The sequence below is a fragment of the Amphiura filiformis genome, chromosome 4, assembly GCF_039555335.1.
Source record: "Amphiura filiformis chromosome 4, Afil_fr2py, whole genome shotgun sequence".
Classification (NCBI taxonomy): domain Eukaryota; kingdom Metazoa; phylum Echinodermata; class Ophiuroidea; order Amphilepidida; family Amphiuridae; genus Amphiura; species Amphiura filiformis.
Window position 1 is genome coordinate 70168514 of NC_092631.1, and position 21150 is coordinate 70189663.

General features: G+C 37.1%; 1 protein-coding gene across 1 annotated transcript; it reads right to left on the reverse strand.

Annotated features, from left to right (window-relative positions):
• Positions 1–1630: 1630 nt before the first annotated feature.
• On the reverse strand, positions 1631–20672 carry LOC140151324 (uncharacterized). Its single transcript, XM_072173626.1, has 11 exons — positions 20541–20672; positions 19046–19128; positions 13295–13522; positions 8006–8239; positions 7119–7352; positions 6449–6712; positions 5604–5753; positions 4086–4421; positions 3793–3948; positions 2810–2895; positions 1631–2267 (listed from the first exon to the last, which is right to left on the reverse strand). Exons 2-11 carry the CDS (start codon positions 19095–19097, stop codon positions 2112–2114), a joined length of 1896 nt encoding a protein of 631 aa, XP_072029727.1. The 5' UTR covers positions 19098–19128; positions 20541–20672; the 3' UTR covers positions 1631–2111.
• Positions 20673–21150: the final 478 nt, after the last annotated feature.

Genomic DNA, 21150 nt, shown 5'->3' on the forward strand with positions numbered 1-21150 from the left:
AGACAACAAACATTGTTTACTCTTACAGGTAAGGGCCCAGCAAACACAAAAACGTTTTAAATAAGTTATATTTTGGCTTTTGGTTTAGGTAAAAACGTTTTAATAACATTAAATGTCGGGTTATATAAAGGTCATGATAACGTTTTAAAACGTTTTGTATAAAAACACACTACGACAATATTTTTTTATTTGTTTTCGATAAATGTTATTGTAAACTATTTTTGCAAACATTTTTGCCAAATATTGTGTCAATACTTAAATAACATTATATTAAAATATTTGAACCCCGCAAACACAGAAATGTTCTTAAAATGTTTTTTCAAAACCTTTTAATAACATTTAAATGTCGGGTTATATAAAGGTCATGAAAACGTTTTTAAAACGTTATTGAAAATATTTTGGGCAAACATTTTTCGCAAAATATTTTTCAACCCCAAAATAACATTCTGTTTAGAATGATTTGTATAAAAGTTTTCAAGAATGTTTTTGAAATGTTATTAAAACGTTTTTATACCCTTTACATAACCCGACATTTAAAAGTTTTCTGTAAAACATTTTTGTTTGCTGAGCAGTAGATGATCAAAAAATGTTTTTTAAGGTTATGAAAACGTTTTATACTCTTAATATACCCTTTATATAACCCGACATTTAAACATTTTCTGACAACCTTTTATTACCTTTTGCGAATGATGTCGAAAACGTTTTGTGTTTGCTGGGGGTGGTCATATGCTAAAATAGTTTTGAAACTCAGTCCCCAATTTGGAACATTTATATTTTAACTTCAAGTTCAAGAACTCTTTTGGATGAAAGGTTATTCATAATTTGAAAAAGTTATGGAAATTGATTTTAATAAGGCATGGTTTATGAGAAAATTGAGTTGCACACGAAATGATTTGGATTGTTTGGATAAGACCAAATTTAACATTGTTTGACAATGTTTCATTCTCAACTAGAGACTGAATGTTGTGCGGCTTAACGTTATCGTGTGTTCATAAGATGTCAACGATGTAGTTAATCAATGTTCCCATCATCATGCTCTTAGTAGTTTAACGTAACATGGTGTAATAAACGAATAAAGTGAATAAACCACCGTTTTAAAGTTTGTTTGTTTGCACTATGCCTTCTATGCTACATGAGTGGGATTATGAAAAGGAAGAAACACAGAGCTCAGATGCTAAAATCTCAGTTTTTCCGCCATGGCGGGTTAATTCTGAATTTACACTTAATTTATGTGTAATTTTTTTTTGGTCCAATCTCTACCATGAAAAGTTTGATATATCTTTATTTGTTTGTACTAGATTGTTTGTACTAGATTCGGCTAGTACTATTAGCTACTGATAACTGAATTGTGTGCATGACTAATTGAATCTGAGCACACTAAACACTTATTTTGTAAACAGATACTACTCTGTGATTATTTATGGATGAAAACAAAGAAAAAGGCTATCAATGAAATAATTAATATATTAAACATACATTTTGTTTTGTCAACGATAAAAATCCGTTCAAAATTAAACTTTTAGGACCTATAATATTTGACATTACACTCTATTTTTGCTCAATAGTATTATAGTCCTAGCAATCAATACATTTCAGAAAATACAAGATTATTTTCTCTTTATTCTCTCTCTTTCACTTGACGCAAACCGGGGTCATACTTTCTTGTAATTTTGAGATATGTCCATTTAAGACCAAAAGGGTAGGCTAAAATAAATATTGACCCGGGTCTTATGAGGGGTGTCACCTAGGGTGATGAAAATATATAGTTTTATTACAGTCTTTACTTATTTCTCCTTCATTTGACACTAGCCTGAGGTCATATCTTCGTGGCATTTTGATATATATCCATGTAAGACCAATAGGTTAGTCAATCAAGGTAAGTTAGCAAGTAAGTAAGATACACGTTTATAGACTGGGCTTGATGGTCCCGCAAAAAGAAAAGGAATGATATGGGGCCTGCATAATTTAGACACAGACCTATGGTACTAATGAGTTCAACGATTGCGCGAGGGAAAATAACAAATTACACGAAAAAAGGTAAATTCCACGGGGAAAACCCTGATAATTCTGTGGCGCAACGAAAATCATGGGACCAATCCCATGACGGCGAATCAGATGGTCATTGCAGCTGGTTTCTTGCAGACGTATGAATGTTGGCGATCACACGAAACATCAACCCAAATATCATCATTTGGGAGCATTATGGTACAATCTTCGTTTGAGCCAGCGTTATTGGGTTCTCCTTTGTGCCACTTCGTGAACTCGACCTGAGAGGAAATAAGAAGAGAGATGTTAATATTAATGTTAATGTTAACACTTGAAAAAAAAAAAGTTGAAAAGAAACAAAACGAACCAAACAAGTGGAAAATCTCATGATTCGTAGTCAAGAATCAAAACTCGTATAGCTGAGACTCAGGGCCGGATTTTCCATAGGGCCAGATGGTGCCGGGCCCAGCGCCCCCAAATTTTGGGGGCCCTCAAATTTGCCCTGTGCAATGTGCATCTTCCATTTTAGCCGAAAAACACCATGTTTTTGACCAAAATAGGGTACAAAAAATGCAAAATTTTGCACTGGCCCATTGTCACTGATTATATAGCAAATTTCAGCTTCAATTTGGGTAAAATAGTCTAAAATTGACATTTTCGCGCGCAATTATCCTAGTAAAATCTAAACACTTGGCAACTTGAGAGCACATGTCTTCTTCACGATACGTTTGGGGCCTCCAAATTTTGGCCTGGCCCAGGGCCCCCAAAAAGGTAAATCCGGCCCTGCTGAGACTAGAAAAATAAACATAGAGATCCTTTTTACCTCACTATCGTCTGTCCAGACAAATGTATTCTCCTCGTGTTGATCTGTGAATCCGATCCAAAATCGATCAGCGGATACGCTCAGTGCTTAAAAGAAGAATCAATTAATCAATGATTCAATACATCAATCATTCAAAACATCAACATCAATTTAGCAATGATTCAATATAGCCTATCAATCAATCTATCAATGATATCAATCAGCAATTAGTCAATCGATCGAGGAATCAAAGAATAAGTAAATAAATGCCATCATCATCAGCAGCGGCAACAGCAGCATGCGTTAGCAGCAGCATCTTTGAATAACTTAAGGGCTGGGGTATGAACGTTTGGACAGTATTTATTTTGGGATATTAGAGCACATCAGACATATCGAATTGCATTCTGAATACGAAGAATGTCATTCTGATATCAAATAATTTTGATTTTTTGAAATTCGCAATTTAATACACATTTTATGGCAAATCATTAACAATCGATATTTTTGATATTTAACAGTACTTGAAGTAAACTTTATAAAACTGATGATTTATACTTAAAGTATATGTAGGTGGGATGAAAAGCCGACGATCAATTGAAAATTTTGACCTTTCGTATTGAAGATATGGATTTTTTTCCCCAAAACACCAACAAAAATTAGGTCTTTTGGGGAAAACAAATCCATATCTTCAATATGAAAGGTCAAAATTTTCAATTGACCGTCGGCTTTTCCTCCCTGCTACATACACTTTAAGAATATATCATTAGATTTTAATAATTTACTTCGAGGACTGTTATATATCAAAAATTTGACAAATATCAAATTTTTATAATTTGTCATAAAATTTGTATTATATTGTGATTTTTAAAAAATGAAAATTATTTGATGTCAGAAAGACATGCTTCGTATTCAGAATGCAATTCGATAGGTCTGAGGTGCTCTCATGTCCCACAATAAATACTGTCGAAACGCAATAAACGCTCATTTTGGATCCCTTAACTTACCTCTAATAAATTTCTGCTCACTTTGGCTGTGAATACTGGTTAAATGTCCGCTAAGACTATGACATGCAGTTTCCGCGTTATGAAACGAAGATTGCGTGTTTTGTGCTAGGTAGCAGTTGTTTGCAAACAGTTTCCAAGCGGCACTGTCACACGTAGCTGATAAACAAAAGCAAAACCATGTTCATTATTGCATCAATCAATCAATGCAGTTTTCCTGATGAGCTTGTCATTAATTCATTTATTTATTCATTCGTTCGTTCATTCGTTCGTTCGTTCGTTCATTCATTCCCTACCTTCAAACGGTCTCACTGTAGCATGAATAGCATATTGACGAACACCGATATCAGTTGGCAGGAATGTTTGTTGCATTCCAGCTGTGACGGCGTCGTTGAAGTAGTATAAAGACGACATATGAAACCATCGGACAAAAGTGTTGCTTGCAATGTCATTATAAGGTAGGATCGTATTCCAGGACGCCCAGCCTATCATATCCCCTGCTTGCACTTCAATATAGTCATTAACAGGAACGATGTAAGTTAAAGGTTTGTTAATCTCATCTGCAGTGATTTCGATGGTATTGATACCGACGATTTGGAAAAGGTCATTGGAAAGCTGTCTCCATATAATAGCTATAAAATTAAAGAAAAAACAAAACAAAAACAAAAACAAAACATGAAAAACCTGAATAATATACAACTTATTACAAATTACAAATAAATATGAACAGATACGAGAAGACGGTCACATTCCGCATTTTGTATCACGTTTATAACCCGCTGATGAAAATGGTATCCAATATTTACAAGAGGAGCACCAACTTCAAGGACACTGAACTTAGATCAAAATAAAAAATCCCTTAAAAAGGGATGAGCAGTGACAAAGTTCATCATTTGGCTATATGGGGAACAAATTTAGAGTAATCTTTGTTGCACGATACCACTGAAGTGTGAAGTTTTGTGTGATATCAAGAGAAAACTCAGTTAGCTTTATGGTGATTAAGCATTCATATTCTAAGGAGTATTTTTAGAAGGAAAGGAGACCATACTCGATTGACATACTTAATTTGCATCAATGTATCAAAATAGAAAATACGAGATAAATAATACGTTATTATGATACATGTACATGATAAAGAGTGAAGAGATGTGGATGCCCGAAAAAACGCAAAGCATGACGCTTGTGACACCCAATCTGAACAAGATGGACATTTAACTTACACCACAATATTAATGTGTACCATGTGGCCGAAATGAGAATGAAAGAAATATAAATATATGATAATGATACTCATAAGTACTAATAAAATATATAATAAATGACATATTTTAATACAAACCTTGTATCAGTACGGTAGCTTATGATTCCGTCACTAACAGATAATTTTGACAAGATCGGTTTCAAATATATTGTGCTAAGTAAATAAATAGGTATGGACAGAGAGGACAATACAATACAGGACAGGACAGGACAGTGTGAAGATACCCCAAACGGCAGCGATGGATACTGAACTCGAATCAAGACAAATGAAGAATCAGCTAGATTTATGGTGATTTGGTATCTATTTTCCAAGGTGTAACTTAATAAGCTATACATGTATAAGAAAGGGGAGCTACCTGGAGCGAGAGACTATCGGTTCCATAATCAGAATTTTGTCATCCTTCTCCCTTGTGATGCTGTCTAAACTGAACAAAATGCAGACCGGGAGTATTTGAATATGTCTATCCCAACTTCCTGAATTTATCATAGGAATATACTACAAAGTAAGCTCGGGAGTAAGCTATGACGATGAGCGTGATAGAGTTGTACCGTACCTTTTAGCGTATATGGGTTTTTTGGAAAAAGGCTCCACGTAGTGATGACTCCGTTGCATAAGACATACTTGTCAGGGGATACCATTATATAGCCGAAACCATCAATCCATGGACGATTAATTATATCCCATCCTGTAGAGCAGTACTCCTCTAAAAAGAAAGGAGGACATTTTGTGAGAAAATTAATGTATTCTTCACAAGTCATATAAGTGAAAAGAGATTGGACTGGACTAAGGGCAACGTACTTATCAACAACCTCTTTGGGCACATAAAATGTCAGAACGTTCGTGACTGGTTTCTTCAGAAATGTGTCTGTGATGTGCTGATGAACGATTTGAGTAAACGCAAGAGTATGTGTTTTGGTCATTATTATGATAGCCCGTGCGACACATCATTGTACAACCCTGCGACATACAGGTCCTTGTACAACGATTGATCAGTTAAGACGCCGTACATATCTTATAGGTCTGAGTTTGGGCAGTTTGGGAAACCGTTACTGAATTGGACAATGGCCAATGCCACAAATCGTTCACAAAATTCAGTATTCAGTAAACATTATTGATCTCGTTTTGATAATAGTAGGACAAAATATGTACTGAACTTCTCCTGAAATGATGGCATTTCTTTCAAATTGAGTACGGAAGTAGGTCTATAACTAGGTTCGATAAACTATAGCGATATTATGCAAGATAAACTACGTTTGTAGGGAATGCGCACGAGAACATCACCGTTCACGGGGGTCAAATACATTTGACGCACCAAAGAGGGATCAGAAAAGTTAACGAACCAACATTATAGGGCACATTCTACTGTACCCGTACCTCCCACTAAAAATAATTACTCACCAACAGTAACTTTGCCCAAGGTGATATTGACTCGAAACTCACAAAACCCAAGGTTCTGACTGCTATCCAGTGCTTCACATGTAACTGCTGTTAGTCCGATGGCAATTTCAGATTCAGATGATGGATTACATACTACGTTCTGTATGTTGTCAGCATTATCAGTAGCATTAGGAGTCTGGTATATAACCACGGCCGTGTTTTTACCCGGATATGTCACTAGTTCTTGGTCTGTTGGACACGAATTGATCACAGGTGGTTCCATGTCTGGAGGAAGGCAAAAGGCAAATAAGATATGCGGGACGTTATACCATGCCTACCGCGTTTACTTTTTATTGTTCCATAATACAATAAGACCACACTTTTTTGAAACCGTTTACGTAATTTGTAATTTTTACAATTAACTTTGATCAGATGTTGCAATTTTAAGAACTTGTAGATTCCGCCACGCCGGACTTAGATCCGGTTTTTGGTCATGTAATTATAATTGATGGTGTTTCGAGATTCTGCAATCAAATCTATTGTCATAAAAATGCCGAAATTTCGACACCTGTCATAAGTTACAGAATTAACTGATCTACATATTAGTATGATAGTGTTAGAAATATTTTGAGGAAATTAACTCAAATATAATTGTGAAAATAGCTTAAAATATCGTTACATAAAACACTACCTTCCACAATAATGTCAAAAGTGCATTCTTTTCTGTACCCCCTTCCATCTTCTGCATGACATTCTACCTTCGTTATTCCAATTCGAAAATTGCTCCCAGATGGCGGAGAGCAAACCACACTTAGGGATTCACCATCGTTACCAGATGTAATGGTGACAGGCCATGTTACCAGTCTTATCGCTTGTCCCGAGTCAGTCTCCGTTTCAAATGTTCCGGATATTGGACAAGTAAATGCTTTACGAAAAATAATGTTAGACACATGACAACATAAAATAAAATAATATTCTATTACATTGGGTATTGACATTTTGATGAGTGACTTTATGGCTGACATAACTCAATGCTGTTATTTGAATTTTTCGACCTGTTATTTTGCCCAACTGGCATCAGGGGATACCCACTAACTTGGTAACTGTCTGGACCTTATCATCACTGATGCTCCAAATCTATTCTCGCACGTTAACATTAACCACAATCATGATATTGAAACATCAGAGCACGTCTGGAAGCAATGCCACCCTGTGAGAACATGCATACTGTTTCCTTTTTGTTGTTAAGTAATACAATAAGACCATTTTTGTTTGAAGCCTTGTGAAGATACACTGAGCAGAGGAGTTATTAACCGTTTAATTTATCTGTAATTTTTACAATTAATTTTGTTCACGGTCAAAAATTCAGATATTTTGCAAGATTCCGTCACGTCGGGTATATATTTGATGGTATTTAGAGATTCTGCGATCAAATTTATTGTCGAAAATGCCGAAATTTGGACAACCGTCAATTACCGAATTAACGGATCCACAGTCATGATATTGTTAAAAGTATTTTGAGGAAAATTTAAATTGTTAAAATAGCTAAATAATTATCGTTATAATATAAAACATTACCTTCCACAATAATGTCAAAAATGCATTCTTTTCTGTTCCCTCTTCCATCTTCTGCATGACATTCTACCTTCGTTATTCCAATTGGAAAATTGCTCCCAGATGGCGGAGAGCAAACCACACTCAAGGATTCACCATCGTTACCAGTCGCCATGGTGACTGGCCATGTTACCAGTCTTGTCGCTTGTCCCGAGTCAGTCTCCGTTTCAAATGTTACGGATATTGGACAAGTAAATGCTTTACGAAAAATAATGTAAAACACTTGACATCATAAAATAAAATAATATTTTATTACATTGGGTATTGACATTTTCATGTTTAACTTTATGGCTGACATAACTCACTACTGTTATTTCTATTTTTTGAATCTGTTATATTTCCCTAATGGCGACTGAGGCTACCCACCAACTTGGTAACTATTTGCACCTTATCATTACTGATACTCCAAATCTGCTCTTGCTCGTTAACATTGACCACATCGATCATTCATATCACTGCCTTGTCAAAACACGTCTGGAAGCCATGCCACTACCTGAGCCACCATCCTGTGAGAATGGCACAATATCATAATGTGATATCATGCACAAATTCATATCACAGCAAATGACCAGCACATTTGTGGATTTTTACAAGACTATGACAATGCTCTGAAGAACAAAGACAGTACCTTGAAACAATGGAAATCTCTTCAGACTCCTAAGGCTCGTTTCAATTACAACCGAGCTCTATACATCTGCATACATACAACACCAGAGTAAGAGAGAAGATGTCAAGTGAGGATCCAATTGGAATTGGAAAATTGGAAGAAGTTGCAAGACCCTGATACAAAGGAGGAATTTCAGCTGGAACTAACAAACAGATTCCAGGTCTTGAGCATGAATGATGCCACACCCATCTCTGATAGGTATGAGACCTTTGAGACAGCAGTTCGTGAAGTTGCTGAGAAAGTTATTGGAAAGCAAAAGCCATGCGGACTGCCAAGTTGGGTATCAGATGCAACCATCAGACTTAAACTTGAAAGGGGTGAGGCCAAAAAGCGGTACTCTATTTCAAAGTTTCGTCAATCTAGAGAAAGATGGAGGAACTTGAACACCAGCCTTAACAACTCCTATAAATCTGATGAGCTTGCTACAATAAAAAAAAACAGATGGAAGACCTGAAGCTGGCCGATGAAATGGGGAATTACACCACCACCTGGAAAATCATACACTCGCTTTCTGGAAAGAACTTAAGGAAAGGGGTAAAAGTCAAAAAGAGAGATGGATCAGCCCCAACCAGTGACCATAAACTGCTTGAGGAATGGAAGGAATATTTCAGTTCACTCCTTAACAATGACAGTGGCACAGCAGCTTCAGAACTTCCTGCACCAGCTGTTGAAGATCTTCCTATTATCACTGAGCCCCCAAGTCGTGAAGAAATAGTCGAAGCAATAGCAGCCATGAAGACCAACAAGGCAGCAGCATTCGACTGTGCTATAACTGCTGAAGCACTTCAGGGAGGAGGGGATAGCATGATTGATATGATTCTCAAATTCTGTATGGAAGTATTCTCAATGCTGGCACGGCCACGACAATGGGTCACAAATGTCATCATTCCTCTACCAAAGAAAGGCGACTTTGTCTCTAATGACAAACTACCGTGGTATCTCGTTTATGTCCATTGCCGCAAAAGTGTACAACAAGATCCTTCTGAGCAGGATTCGACCTCACATTGATCCCTTACTGAGAAGCAACCAGGCTGGCTTTAGATCAGGTCGAAGCTGTGGTCAGCAAAAACACATTTTGAGGAGGATCATGGAAGGCTTCAAGGAGTACCAACTTCCCTTGACAGTCACTTTTGTGGACTTCAAAAAAGCCTTCGACTCCATCAACAGGTCCGTTCATGTTCTCAGTGCTGCGGCATTACATGCATTATGGAATACCAAAGGTTGTGGTCAATGCCATCCAGGTGCTCTACAAGGACTCCAACAGTGCCGTTATGGTAGATGGAAGTATCTCAGAACCTTTCCAAGTAACAACTGGAGTGCTTCAGGGTGATGTGTTGGCACCATTCCTGTTCATTATCCTGGTAGACTACCTCCTGAAGAAATCAACTTCTGGAATTGATGCTGGAATTGTTACCTACCCACGTCGGTCAAGCAGGTATCCTGCTAGGATGCTGAATGACCTGGATTTTGCTGATGATATTTCCCTGTTGGAATTTTCTATAGCCGGGGCCCAGTCACATCTTACTAGGACTGCAACAGCAGCAGCAGATCTAGGCCTTGTCATCAGCGCACCTAAGACAGAATATATGACTGCAAACTGTAACACTCAGCCAGCACTTGAAGTCTATGGTAGTACCATCAACCATGTCACAGACTTCAAGTGCTTGGGTTCCAAGATGGGCTCTAGTGTTGGAGACCTAAAAAGAAGAAAAGCACTAGCCTGGGCCGCTTTCTGGAAACTGGAACGCCTTTGGAGAAGCCCATCCCTGCCAATCGAAACAAAAATCAGGCTGTTTGAGACAACTTGTGTCACTATCCTCCTGTACGGGTGCGAGTCATGGGTAATCACCAAGGACATGGAAAACAAGATCAATGCCTTTGCAACATCTTGCTACAGAGTCATGTTAAACATCAAGCGTGTGGATCGGATCCCAAATGAAACCATCTACAATCTGACCAACACCACTCCACTGGTTGCCAGAGTCAAGATTCATCAACTCAAATTTCTCGGCCATATACTGCGTCTTGAAGATGACGAGCCTGTGAAAGAATATGCCCTTTATATTCCACCACATGGGAAGAGGAAACCGGGACGGCTGCGGACACTGTACTTACAGTATGTACAGCACCTCCCGGGAGATACTGAAGGGATGCTGCAGCCAAACAAAATTGTTTCGCTTGCCCAAGATCGCAACAGTTGGAGAAAGCTTGTAGTCGCCTGCTCCGCAGCCGACTGATGATGATGATGAGGATCCAAGTCCTGCTGATAGACAGCTCGCCAGCTGATGGGCATGGCGGCAAGTCTTAGATACCAAATAGATATTAAATCAAACTGCTCCTCATATATTTCATCTGAGAAAAGGGCAGAATGCTTCACAAGTTTATACATTGAAAAATATACATCCCACGCCACAAGCTGAAAATGCACGTCCGTCCCAACGAATACACAGAGAAACACGTCAAAATATGAAATGTTGCGTCTGAGAAATAGTTCATGACGCTCTTGATAATAACGTTTTGAGGATCCAAACTACACCACAAACAGTAAGTATGCCAATAACGTGGACAATAGCTGTTGTTATTCCTACAAGAAGAGCAGCGAACACTCTCCCAACACCTACTGTCCAATGTCTCTACTCTTTGGTACTTTCAAAGGTTATGGAGAGACTGATATATGAAGGCACCATCTTGACGTACATGAGCAGATATATGATCCATCCCAGGTCCTCTTCTAGCTGTATATCACCTTCATAGATGACATCACACTCAGACTTATGAGTCCCTCCATCCTTTTCTCCAACGATGCCATGTTGATTACTTGTAATAAGTCAAAAGAAGACAGAGAAAGCGTTGTTTCTTCACTTAACATGGTATGGCCCTTCAGAATAAATTGGGTACTTCATGGAATGTACTATTTGGTACTGCAAATAGCAAGACGACCACAATCTTAATTCGAAGAGATGCCGCTTAAGTAACTATACAATCCTGTTCTTCTTTGAAACTTTAGAAGAGGCCGACAGCGCCTACTTGAAATTACGGTCAGCAAAGACCTGCCATGGACACATGTTGTCACACAAATGACAAAAACAGCTTGCCAACTGGACGTCTCGGACCGCTTCGCCGAGCTGTCCCTATATCGAACTCAGGGATGCACCATTAGATTCTCAGGGGGTAGGATGTTGGGGTCGGGGCAAGTTTTTTTAAAATATTCATGCATTTATACAATGTGAGTTAGGTGGGGAAAGTTTTGTTTTTTTGCTCATGTAGTGGGTGAAGGGGTTTTTTTTTTCAAACACTTCCTACCTCCACCCCCTGAGAATCTAATGGTGCGTGGCAGTGGTGTACAAGCCCATGGTCCTCTCCAGCATGGAATATGCCAGCTCTGCATTTACAACTTGTATCCAGAACTTGGTATTGTTCTACAGCAGAGTTCAGTTCACATAACCTTTCGGTGAATGAATCTTGGTCAGCCCCAAGGGATGGTTTCTCCTCTTTTCTGCCGGCACATTTCTGAACATGTTGTTTTCATGGTGAAGCGCGATCGTTGAACTAATCCGGCGTTAGCAAGTACTACCTAATATATCATGGCTCGTAAACTGATGTCTTAATTTATATAATGGATACACGTTCATTATCGAGATCAGTAGAATTGCGACAGATTGATCAAAGCTACTTGTTGTTCAACCATACTGTAGTTACTGTCCGTTTTCCTATACACAGTACACAGTGCTCTCACCATTGACGCGCGACCTTTACAAATAGTGTATGTTAGAAGTATATTGCGTTTGCCTAGTTAACATCACTGTGTGAAAAATAACCGGTCAATATTTAAACTATTCTCCAAACTTCTAGCAAATATATTTCTCTAACATGACCTAAAATTACAGCTAGGTTAGAAGTTCAGAAATAGTCGCACTTCCGTAGAATATGAGTGAGGGCAAAGCATAGGTAGCTCATAGCTAGCCAACTCCCCGTGTTAATTGAATGGAGATTTGACCGAAAATATTGAGCTATATTGGTAACGGACCGCTCCGTTCTGAGGGATGCCACAAAAAAACGGTACAAGCTACATTTAAACTATTCTATGAAATTCTAGAAAATATAGTTTTGTAACATGTCCTAAATTTTTAGCTAATTTAGGTGTTTGGAAATAGTCGCACTTTTGTGTTTTAGGAAGGATATGTAAACGACAGATAACACCAAAAATATGAAGAAATTATTTCCAAACCGTGTTAAGTCAACAATCATTATGTTGCTCATTTTCAAGAATGCTGGTTAACAAAAAGCAGGCCATTGTCTCATTTCGTGAACAAAGGTCCACATACCATTGTTTCCTTGCGTTTCCTTTATAATCAGTTACCCAACTGAAGCTGTATTATAGCACCTCATAGCGATACCGCACATATAAAACAGACACATGTGCACAACCAGAGAAGATCCGATTTAATCAGTTGAGCTGTTTCAATGAGTGTTATCTTGGTTTAATAGCTTTTAATGGGGTTTAAGTCCTGCAAAGGTCGAGATGAATTCTACTGTAGACATGACTGCATCATGCATGTTCAAAGTGAAAAACAAACAAAACTTACCTATACAATTCAAGTGATAATGTTCTCTAATCCTTCCGACGTCGTTACTAACCAGTGGCGTATCAGCGTACACACGATTGAGTGGCTGTCCAGGTGTGTCCATACTCCACCCACCAAACCTAACAATGGCACATTCGCATGGGTCTTCATAAGGCAGAAACCATTGCCGAACATGTCCAGTATCCTTGTGAGTAACTTCACATGACAAATGTGCATGGGATAGGTGCTCTACAAGGTTAGGAAATAATAATAATAATAATAATAAGCATTTATAATGCTCCATTTATAGTTTTACAGCATTACAGTTGTTTGATAGCGTGTAAAACTATGTCGTTTTAAAGAAAAGGTGAACACTGATTGCGCTATTTATCTTTTAAGATACACTTTAAAATTGTATTTTCATCTTTACAAGAGGTAGACACTGGTATAATGGCATCATAAAAAGAGTAACAAATCATGAAATGTTAGGAAAAACTTATTATTTGGCTAAATTAAATTTAAGATATATGTGAATAGCGCCCTCATTTTTCACACAAAGAGAGGTTTAACGAACACCAGCGCTGTCACCTTCGGAGCCTTATTTCACCCTTTTTATGATTGATGAGCACTCCATTGTAGTTTCCTCTTGTGAAGGTGGCTTGGGAATAGGTCCTTGAAATGTGTTTCTTCTCTTTTGCTTACTAACAAAATTAATATAACAAAATCAGCTTATACTTAAGCCTATGAATAACAGGGCTTAAGCTACACTAGCAAGTGCCACACCGTTGCAACGGTCGACCCGGGTGATGTAAGGCAGAAGGCAGGACTAGTGTAGAATAGTGTTATCGAGGAATAGTTCTTTCAGTTTATAGAATTTAAAAAAATACCACAAAAGAAAAGAAACCAAAAATATATGTTAAAAAGAGCTGGCAATATATGCATATTAGTGTGATCGTTTTAATTATATCATGATTACAGTGACTTTAGCCGTGTGATAGTATACAAATATTACATGCCTATGAGTGTGATAGTATACAAATATTAACTGTCTATGAGTGTGATGGTCGAAATATAATCACGAGGTGAAAGATAGATTGTTCCATTCCACGAGCCGGAACGGCGAGTGGAATGGAACGATACATCTTTCACCGAGTGATTATATTTCGACCATCACACTCATAGACAGTTAACATTTGTTTTATATCACTCGTACATAAATTCTATTACTAAAATACTATTTAAGGTAGGAAATACATTTTTTCATCAACATAACACCATGTTTTGCCGTAATATACTTCACATTTTGGGGTTCACCCCATAACTAAATCGGCGAGTCCAAGAGTCAGCGCACGGCTTGGCGCAGGCGCACTACGGCAGAGCGCTATGATGATAAAGACTATCACACGGAGGAGGTGATAGTAAAAATGGCAAACGGTAATCAACCAATGAACTGTCTAGAATTTGTGTATGAGTGATATAATACAAAATATATCACGAGGTCAAATTTTGACTTTTCTATTTCACGAGGCGTAGTCAAGTGAAATAGATCAATACACGAATATTGGCATGTAATATTTGTTTTATATCATGATATCAAATGGTTTCTTTTCATGCCATGTGATAGTATACAAATATTTACTGCTCTAAATTCGGGATCTGGTGGAATCTATTGGTCCCCTCGGTGAACTGAAGACCGTGAGCCTACTATTTCCCGAGAAATTCTAGACAGTTCATTGGTTGATTATCGGTACCATTTATTATTTTTACCATCAGCCTTTCCGTGTGATAGTTTTTACCATCATAGTGCTGCGCCGTAGTGCGCCTGCGCCAAGCCGTGCGCTGACTCTTAGACTCGCCGATTTAGTTGTGGGGTGGACCCCAAAATGTGAAGTATATCACGGCAAAACATGTTGATGTTGATGAACAAATGTATTTCCTACCTAAATAGTATTTTAGTAATAGAATTTATATACGAGTGATATACAACAAATATTAACTGTCTTAAATTCGTGTAATGGTCGAAATATAATCACTCGGTGAAAGATGTAGGGCATATGTTCCATTCCACTCGCCGTTCCGGCTCGTGGAAATGGAACAATCCATCTTTCACCTCGTGATTATATTTCGACCATCACACTCATAGGCATGTAATATTTGTATACTATCACACTTGAACAATACCAACAATTAAAATTGATTGTATTGTTCAGGTCTAGAATTGAACATTATATAATATGTTTTGTTAGAATATTTAATAAATGATCACATCAAACACCGGGGCTTGTGGAACAACCATGGAACACTGTCGACAGAGTTGTGAAATTCCAATGAAAATGGCCGATAATAATAACCGATGGTTCCTCAATCAAGCTCGTGTAGGCCGTAAAGGACTGGGGAGCAAGAGAAGAACCGACTGTCCCTCGGAAAAATATTTTCAAGGTGAAATTAAAAGGGCATTTCGTGATACACAGCCTCATCCCCCCACTTTTCTCAAAAAAAGTTGAAATTTTTATATCACTGGAATACTCTGGCTACATAATGTTTATGTACAAAATATATATTTCTTGCAGATTAATTCGTTTAGCAAAGATATCGCGAAATTTGAATTTCGTTCTGGTGCACCAGAACGAAATTACAACGTATTGTCTATGGAGCAGTGTAATACACATGCATAACTCGCAAACGCAAAATCGGAATCAACTGAAATTTTGGGAACATATGCTTTTTTCGTGGATATGTATTGAAAAATGTCATAAAAAGACCACGAAATACTCCTTTAAGATACCCTCAAAACAAGGACAAATATTTCTCAATAGCCTCAGAATGCAAGAACTTCGGTTTTGTTAATAATCAACAACAAAAGCAAAAGACATGGGTCGATATATTATCACTATCTCTCTCTTTTTTTCTCTCTTTTTCTTACTCCCTATGATCATGATGATGAATAAGTATCTTTCTATGTGCTTTTATCTTTCTCTCTCGGTACAAATGTAAAATATTTCCTATTTGTTTTACGTACTAGACACTTTTTAAAACATATGCGGCGACATAGTCCCCGGCTTTAGTCTGTAAATTAATTGGAATTTTAGAGTGCCACGTTTCCATGACACCGGGTTAAGATATCAATGAGAATCGTGATAATCACCCAGTTTATTACAAACTTAAATTCAGCTTATAAGAAGAGTATTATAATATTTAGTGTGAAATTCACTTTAGTGGTACTAAAAAGTGCACGGCTCATTAGCTATATCGTTATAATTTGATATCCATTTGTAAAAAGAAAGTGGTAATGCCATACTAATCATGCTAATGGGAAGCAACAGAGCAAGGCAGGTCGACATTGGATATTTTCAGTTGTTAATAAGTACTTCAAAAGTTTTGCATGTCAGGTGGTGGGGCTGTAGGGGTGGGTGTGTGTGTGGGGGGGGGGGGTCCCTCGGAAAAATATTTTCAAGGTTGCTATTTCTTGAGGATGTTATTGGCATGCTTCAAACCTTGCTGTGATATTTTCCCGGATATTTTTACATCGCGGCCTGGTGGAAGGTAAATTACATTGGCCATTCAGTTGTTCAAATGAAAAAATCTACACCCACTGTGAAATAATTATGGCATACAGGGTGTCCCAGAAAAAATTACCGAGTGAATAAAATTGAACGTAAGTCGAGAAATAGACATTGGAATCAAAAAATTTAAAATGTAGCGCATAGCGTATTTTATTGTGCATCACATACGAACATTTTATTTGATTCGATTGACTAATTGCGAAGAAATTAACGATTAAATAATGCGCGCATCAATGCATTTCATTCCAAGTTTGATCAACAGGCGCTTTTTCATACTCACTCACCGCTTCCTAAAGTTTGTGTATCTCATTAAATTTAGTCCACATTATCTATTTTATAATCCGACAGTGTTATGTTTTTCATGCTTTCACTGAAGAAAAATAACAGTTTGTCCGAGAAAACTTTCTGCAATTGGAGGCTTTCCAACTTTAATTCTTTAGGTTGTGCAAATATGTTATATTTTAAATTTCCAAAGAACATTTGAGCCAAAAATGACAAAATTAGTGCTTACAGTTTTACGTGTGATATTTGATACCATGCAACATTAATGTTTTGCATTACAATTTCTTGGTAATATTCCAAAAACATTAAGGGGAAGCTGCACCAGGATTGTTGTGAAATAGGGGTATTTTAGTCTTTTTATGTTTTTTCTAAATTAAAGATCTATAGAATTTGGGCCTTTAGTTGCTTTTTATTTGATTCAAATCGGACATTTGGTTCAGAAGTTGCAAGTAATCAAAGGGAACAACGTGACGCGAAAAAGTCGCGAATTGAATTCTGTCCTATACTAATACACGTAATGTATTTCTTATGTATTGTATTGTTTTCAAGGGGCGATATTTAAGGAATTTCCAGCTAAAAATTAATTGCTGAATAATGTAATATGTTTATTGTCTATAAATAATTAGTATAAATGTTATTGTTGTCAGAAACATGATTTTATAATGATATGCATAATTGCTGCCTAATTAACACCCGGGGGGCACTCAACTTTGGAAGTGACGGTATGTGCCTGTCAATAGGCCCCCTCTTTTGAAGTCGACTTTTTTTAAAGTCATACCCGATGACCCCCTTTTTTTTAGTTGCGGCTACCCAATGACCCCCTTTTTTGGTTGCGTCTTACCAATGACCCCCTTTTTTCTAGTTTTTCTAGAAGAGCATCATCAAAATGCAACAAAATAATGCCGAAACTTTCAAATTTTGCTCAATTTTTTCAAAATTATGCCGAAACTTTCAAAATTTTGCTCCATTTTTTTCAAAATTTTCTACCCGATGACCCTTTTTGAAATCTTATACTCAATGACCCCTTTTTTTCAAAATCTTATACCCAATGACCCCCTTTTTTATTTTGTTTGTACCCAATGACCCCCTTTTTTAAAGTAACGCTTTGTTACCGATAGGCCCCTACTTCGCGACACCGGTAGGCACATACCCGTCACTTCTAAAGTTGAGTGCCCCCCCCCCCCGACATCATGTGAAAATCCAACATGGCCGCCGTTACCATGGCAACCGTTATAACGACGATCATTTTTTTGGCTGGAATCGCTAAGTTTGATCAGCACACACATTCCCACCAATTTACAAGTGCACAGGTCAAATACTTTAGAAAATCACTTTTTTCAGTGCAGCTTCCCCTTAAGGGATGGGGTATGAACAAAACCTAATTGGATGTTTTGAAAGAAACAGATTGTTTAAAAAGAAAGAAAAGGATTTCACCGAACAAAATATGAAGCACAATGACAGTGTTAACCACCAGTGCGCATTGTGTTGAATGATCTTTCTTTCAAACTTGGAATAAAGTGAATTGAGACATGCGTTATGTAATTGCTCATTTCTTCGCAATCAGTCAACTGATTCGATTAAAATTAGCGTATAAGATACAAAATAAGATGGGTTATACGCTGATTTTTAGATTTTTGGATTCTGATGTCTATTTCTCGACTTACGTCCAAATTCATTCGCCCGGTAATTTTTTATGGGACACCCTGTATGTTGTTGCGCATTGAATTTCATTGCGATATTTTTGTAAGGTGATCCAGAGCAAGGAAAAACGACATTGACGGCCCAATTGCTCCAACTATAACGTCAATATAGGCCTATCTGTTTTGTCTTGTTTTTGATATAATATGTCGGGGGTGGGTGCAGATATGCGTGGGTGTGATAGGGTATTAAGAATTTTATATTTGTAGGTAATTTAGTAAGTTCTTACCTAACTGAGAACATAGAATCAGAAGCACACGGTAAGCGCGATATCGGGTCATCGCTTGAGATTTGCAAGTCAATTAAGATCACCTGAAATTGGAATAACATGCATAATATAAGCGAATGCGGTATCAATACTTGATCATCATGATGATATAAATTAATCAATAAAAAAACAATTAAAGGAGTATTTCGTGATCCTAGCATCCTCTTTTTATGACATATTTCAGTAGATATCTATGAAAAAAGCTTATTCCCAAAATTTCAGTTGATTCAGATTTTGCGTTTGCGAGTTATATGCATGATTATCATGATTATGTGTATTACACTGCTCCAATGTGTTGTAATTTCGTTCTGGTATATACCAGAACGAAATTCAAATTTCACGATATCTTTGCTAAACGAATTTATCTGCAAGAAATATTTTGTACATAAACATTTATGTAGCCAGAGGTTTCCAGCGATATAAAAATCTCAACTTTTTTTGAGAAAAGTGGGAGGATGATGCTATTTATCACGAAATGCCCTTTTAACATAGAGCATCATTGAAAAAATAAATAGTAAAAAAAACACCATTAACACCAGCAAAACAACCACGAATTGAAACAAAACTAAAGTAAACAAGCAACAAACACAAATAAATAAACCACCCCAAACAAACAAACAAATAAAACATAATTGGAAAATAAATCATGTCTTCTATAATTACCAACCCAGAGCAGAACATACTCAAACAGCGTTACTTTGTTCGTATTCTAGAACCAAACTTTATGGAAATTAAAATGATGCTATTTTAATACAAGCTATTATTTAATATCCATGATTGAACAAGATCAAACACTTCACTATAATTAAATTAACGATCTTGTCTAAAATGAAAGATACATTTAATAGAATTGCATGTTTTGTCAACATATACCATTTATGACGTTAAATAACATGGCATATCTGGAATTGGTACATGAGCTATATACAATCTCGTAAAAAATTGTACGAACACTAAAGATACCAGATTTTGTTCAAATTGGCTTAGGCCTTGTTGAAATGGTTCCCTTTCAACCCCAATGTTGGAACACACAATATGCTCTTCATCACCATAATGTTCTTCCAACATTAATTAGTGAGAAATGGGGAAGGGGATTACGTGATCTCTCGAGGATAAGTTCAAAATGAAGCGAATCATTTTGTTTTGAGTGATTTGAAGCTTACGTTGACTTTCCTTTGATAAACCAGTAAACCAGGAGGTGCTACAATAATCTAAATGACACATAATCATGATTAACTCGCAAACGCAAAACCGGAATCAACTGAAATTTTCGAATTCAGATTTGTTTGTGGAACACTAACTTATAGGCCCTACATACCTCTTAGTTCTCAAATAGTACGAGTACTCGCAGTGTAACATTGGCCTATATGATAATGCAAATTAGATTGTTGACACCGAAGGAAGTTTGATTAAAATATGTATTTTATCCAAATAAACTAAAAGCGTCAATACTTACTCAATACCATTGTTATTCCATACTGCTATTGTCTGGTCTTACAAGATTATCTCTATCTTACCAAGTTCAATGTTTGCAGGTGATCTCAAAAATGCGACAAAGAGTTCTGAGGTGCTAATAAAGAATGGATCTTAATAAATGCGCTAAGGTGCTGATAACATGAAACAAATTTAAATAGCAACAAATAAGTAATTCCCGAAGTAATTTGGCGATATTCGCTTCAATAGGTCGACAATAGCAATTACTTGATTAGGTCGATAATAGCAATTACTTGATTGATCCTTGTCCTTTCTTTTACGCATGTGCATTTATAGCATGTAAATTAAAATATTCTCAAACCCATGTCGGAAAAAATGAGGACTAAAAAGATTTCTTGGTAGGCCTACCGTTGGACTAATTAAGACCATGATAGTTGACCTGGGGGGGCACTTCCAATATGAAATGGATATATGTGTAGGGCTGGCACCTCCAATGGGGTCATTGGGTGAGAGCATGATTTTTGGCATTCGGTGAGAGCAAAATGTAAAAAATAGGGGGTCATTGGGTGAGAACATGACCTTTTTTAAATGGAACCTTTGGGTGAAGAGTGCCGAAACAGCGCCACAGAAAC

Bases quoted from the DNA above. Each gene is read 5' to 3' on its own strand.
- LOC140151324 (XM_072173626.1), bottom strand. From the start codon at position 19,097: ATGACCCGATATCGCGCTTACCGTGTGCTTCTGATTCTATGTTCTCAG. The intron at 5,754-6,448 runs GTGAGTAATTAT...CTTTCTTTTTAG, and splicing joins CTTGGGCAAAGTTACTGTTG to AGGAGTACTGCTCTACAGGA. The intron at 4,422-5,603 runs GTACGGTACAAC...TTAATTTTATAG, and splicing joins AAACCCATATACGCTAAAAG to CTATTATATGGAGACAGCTT.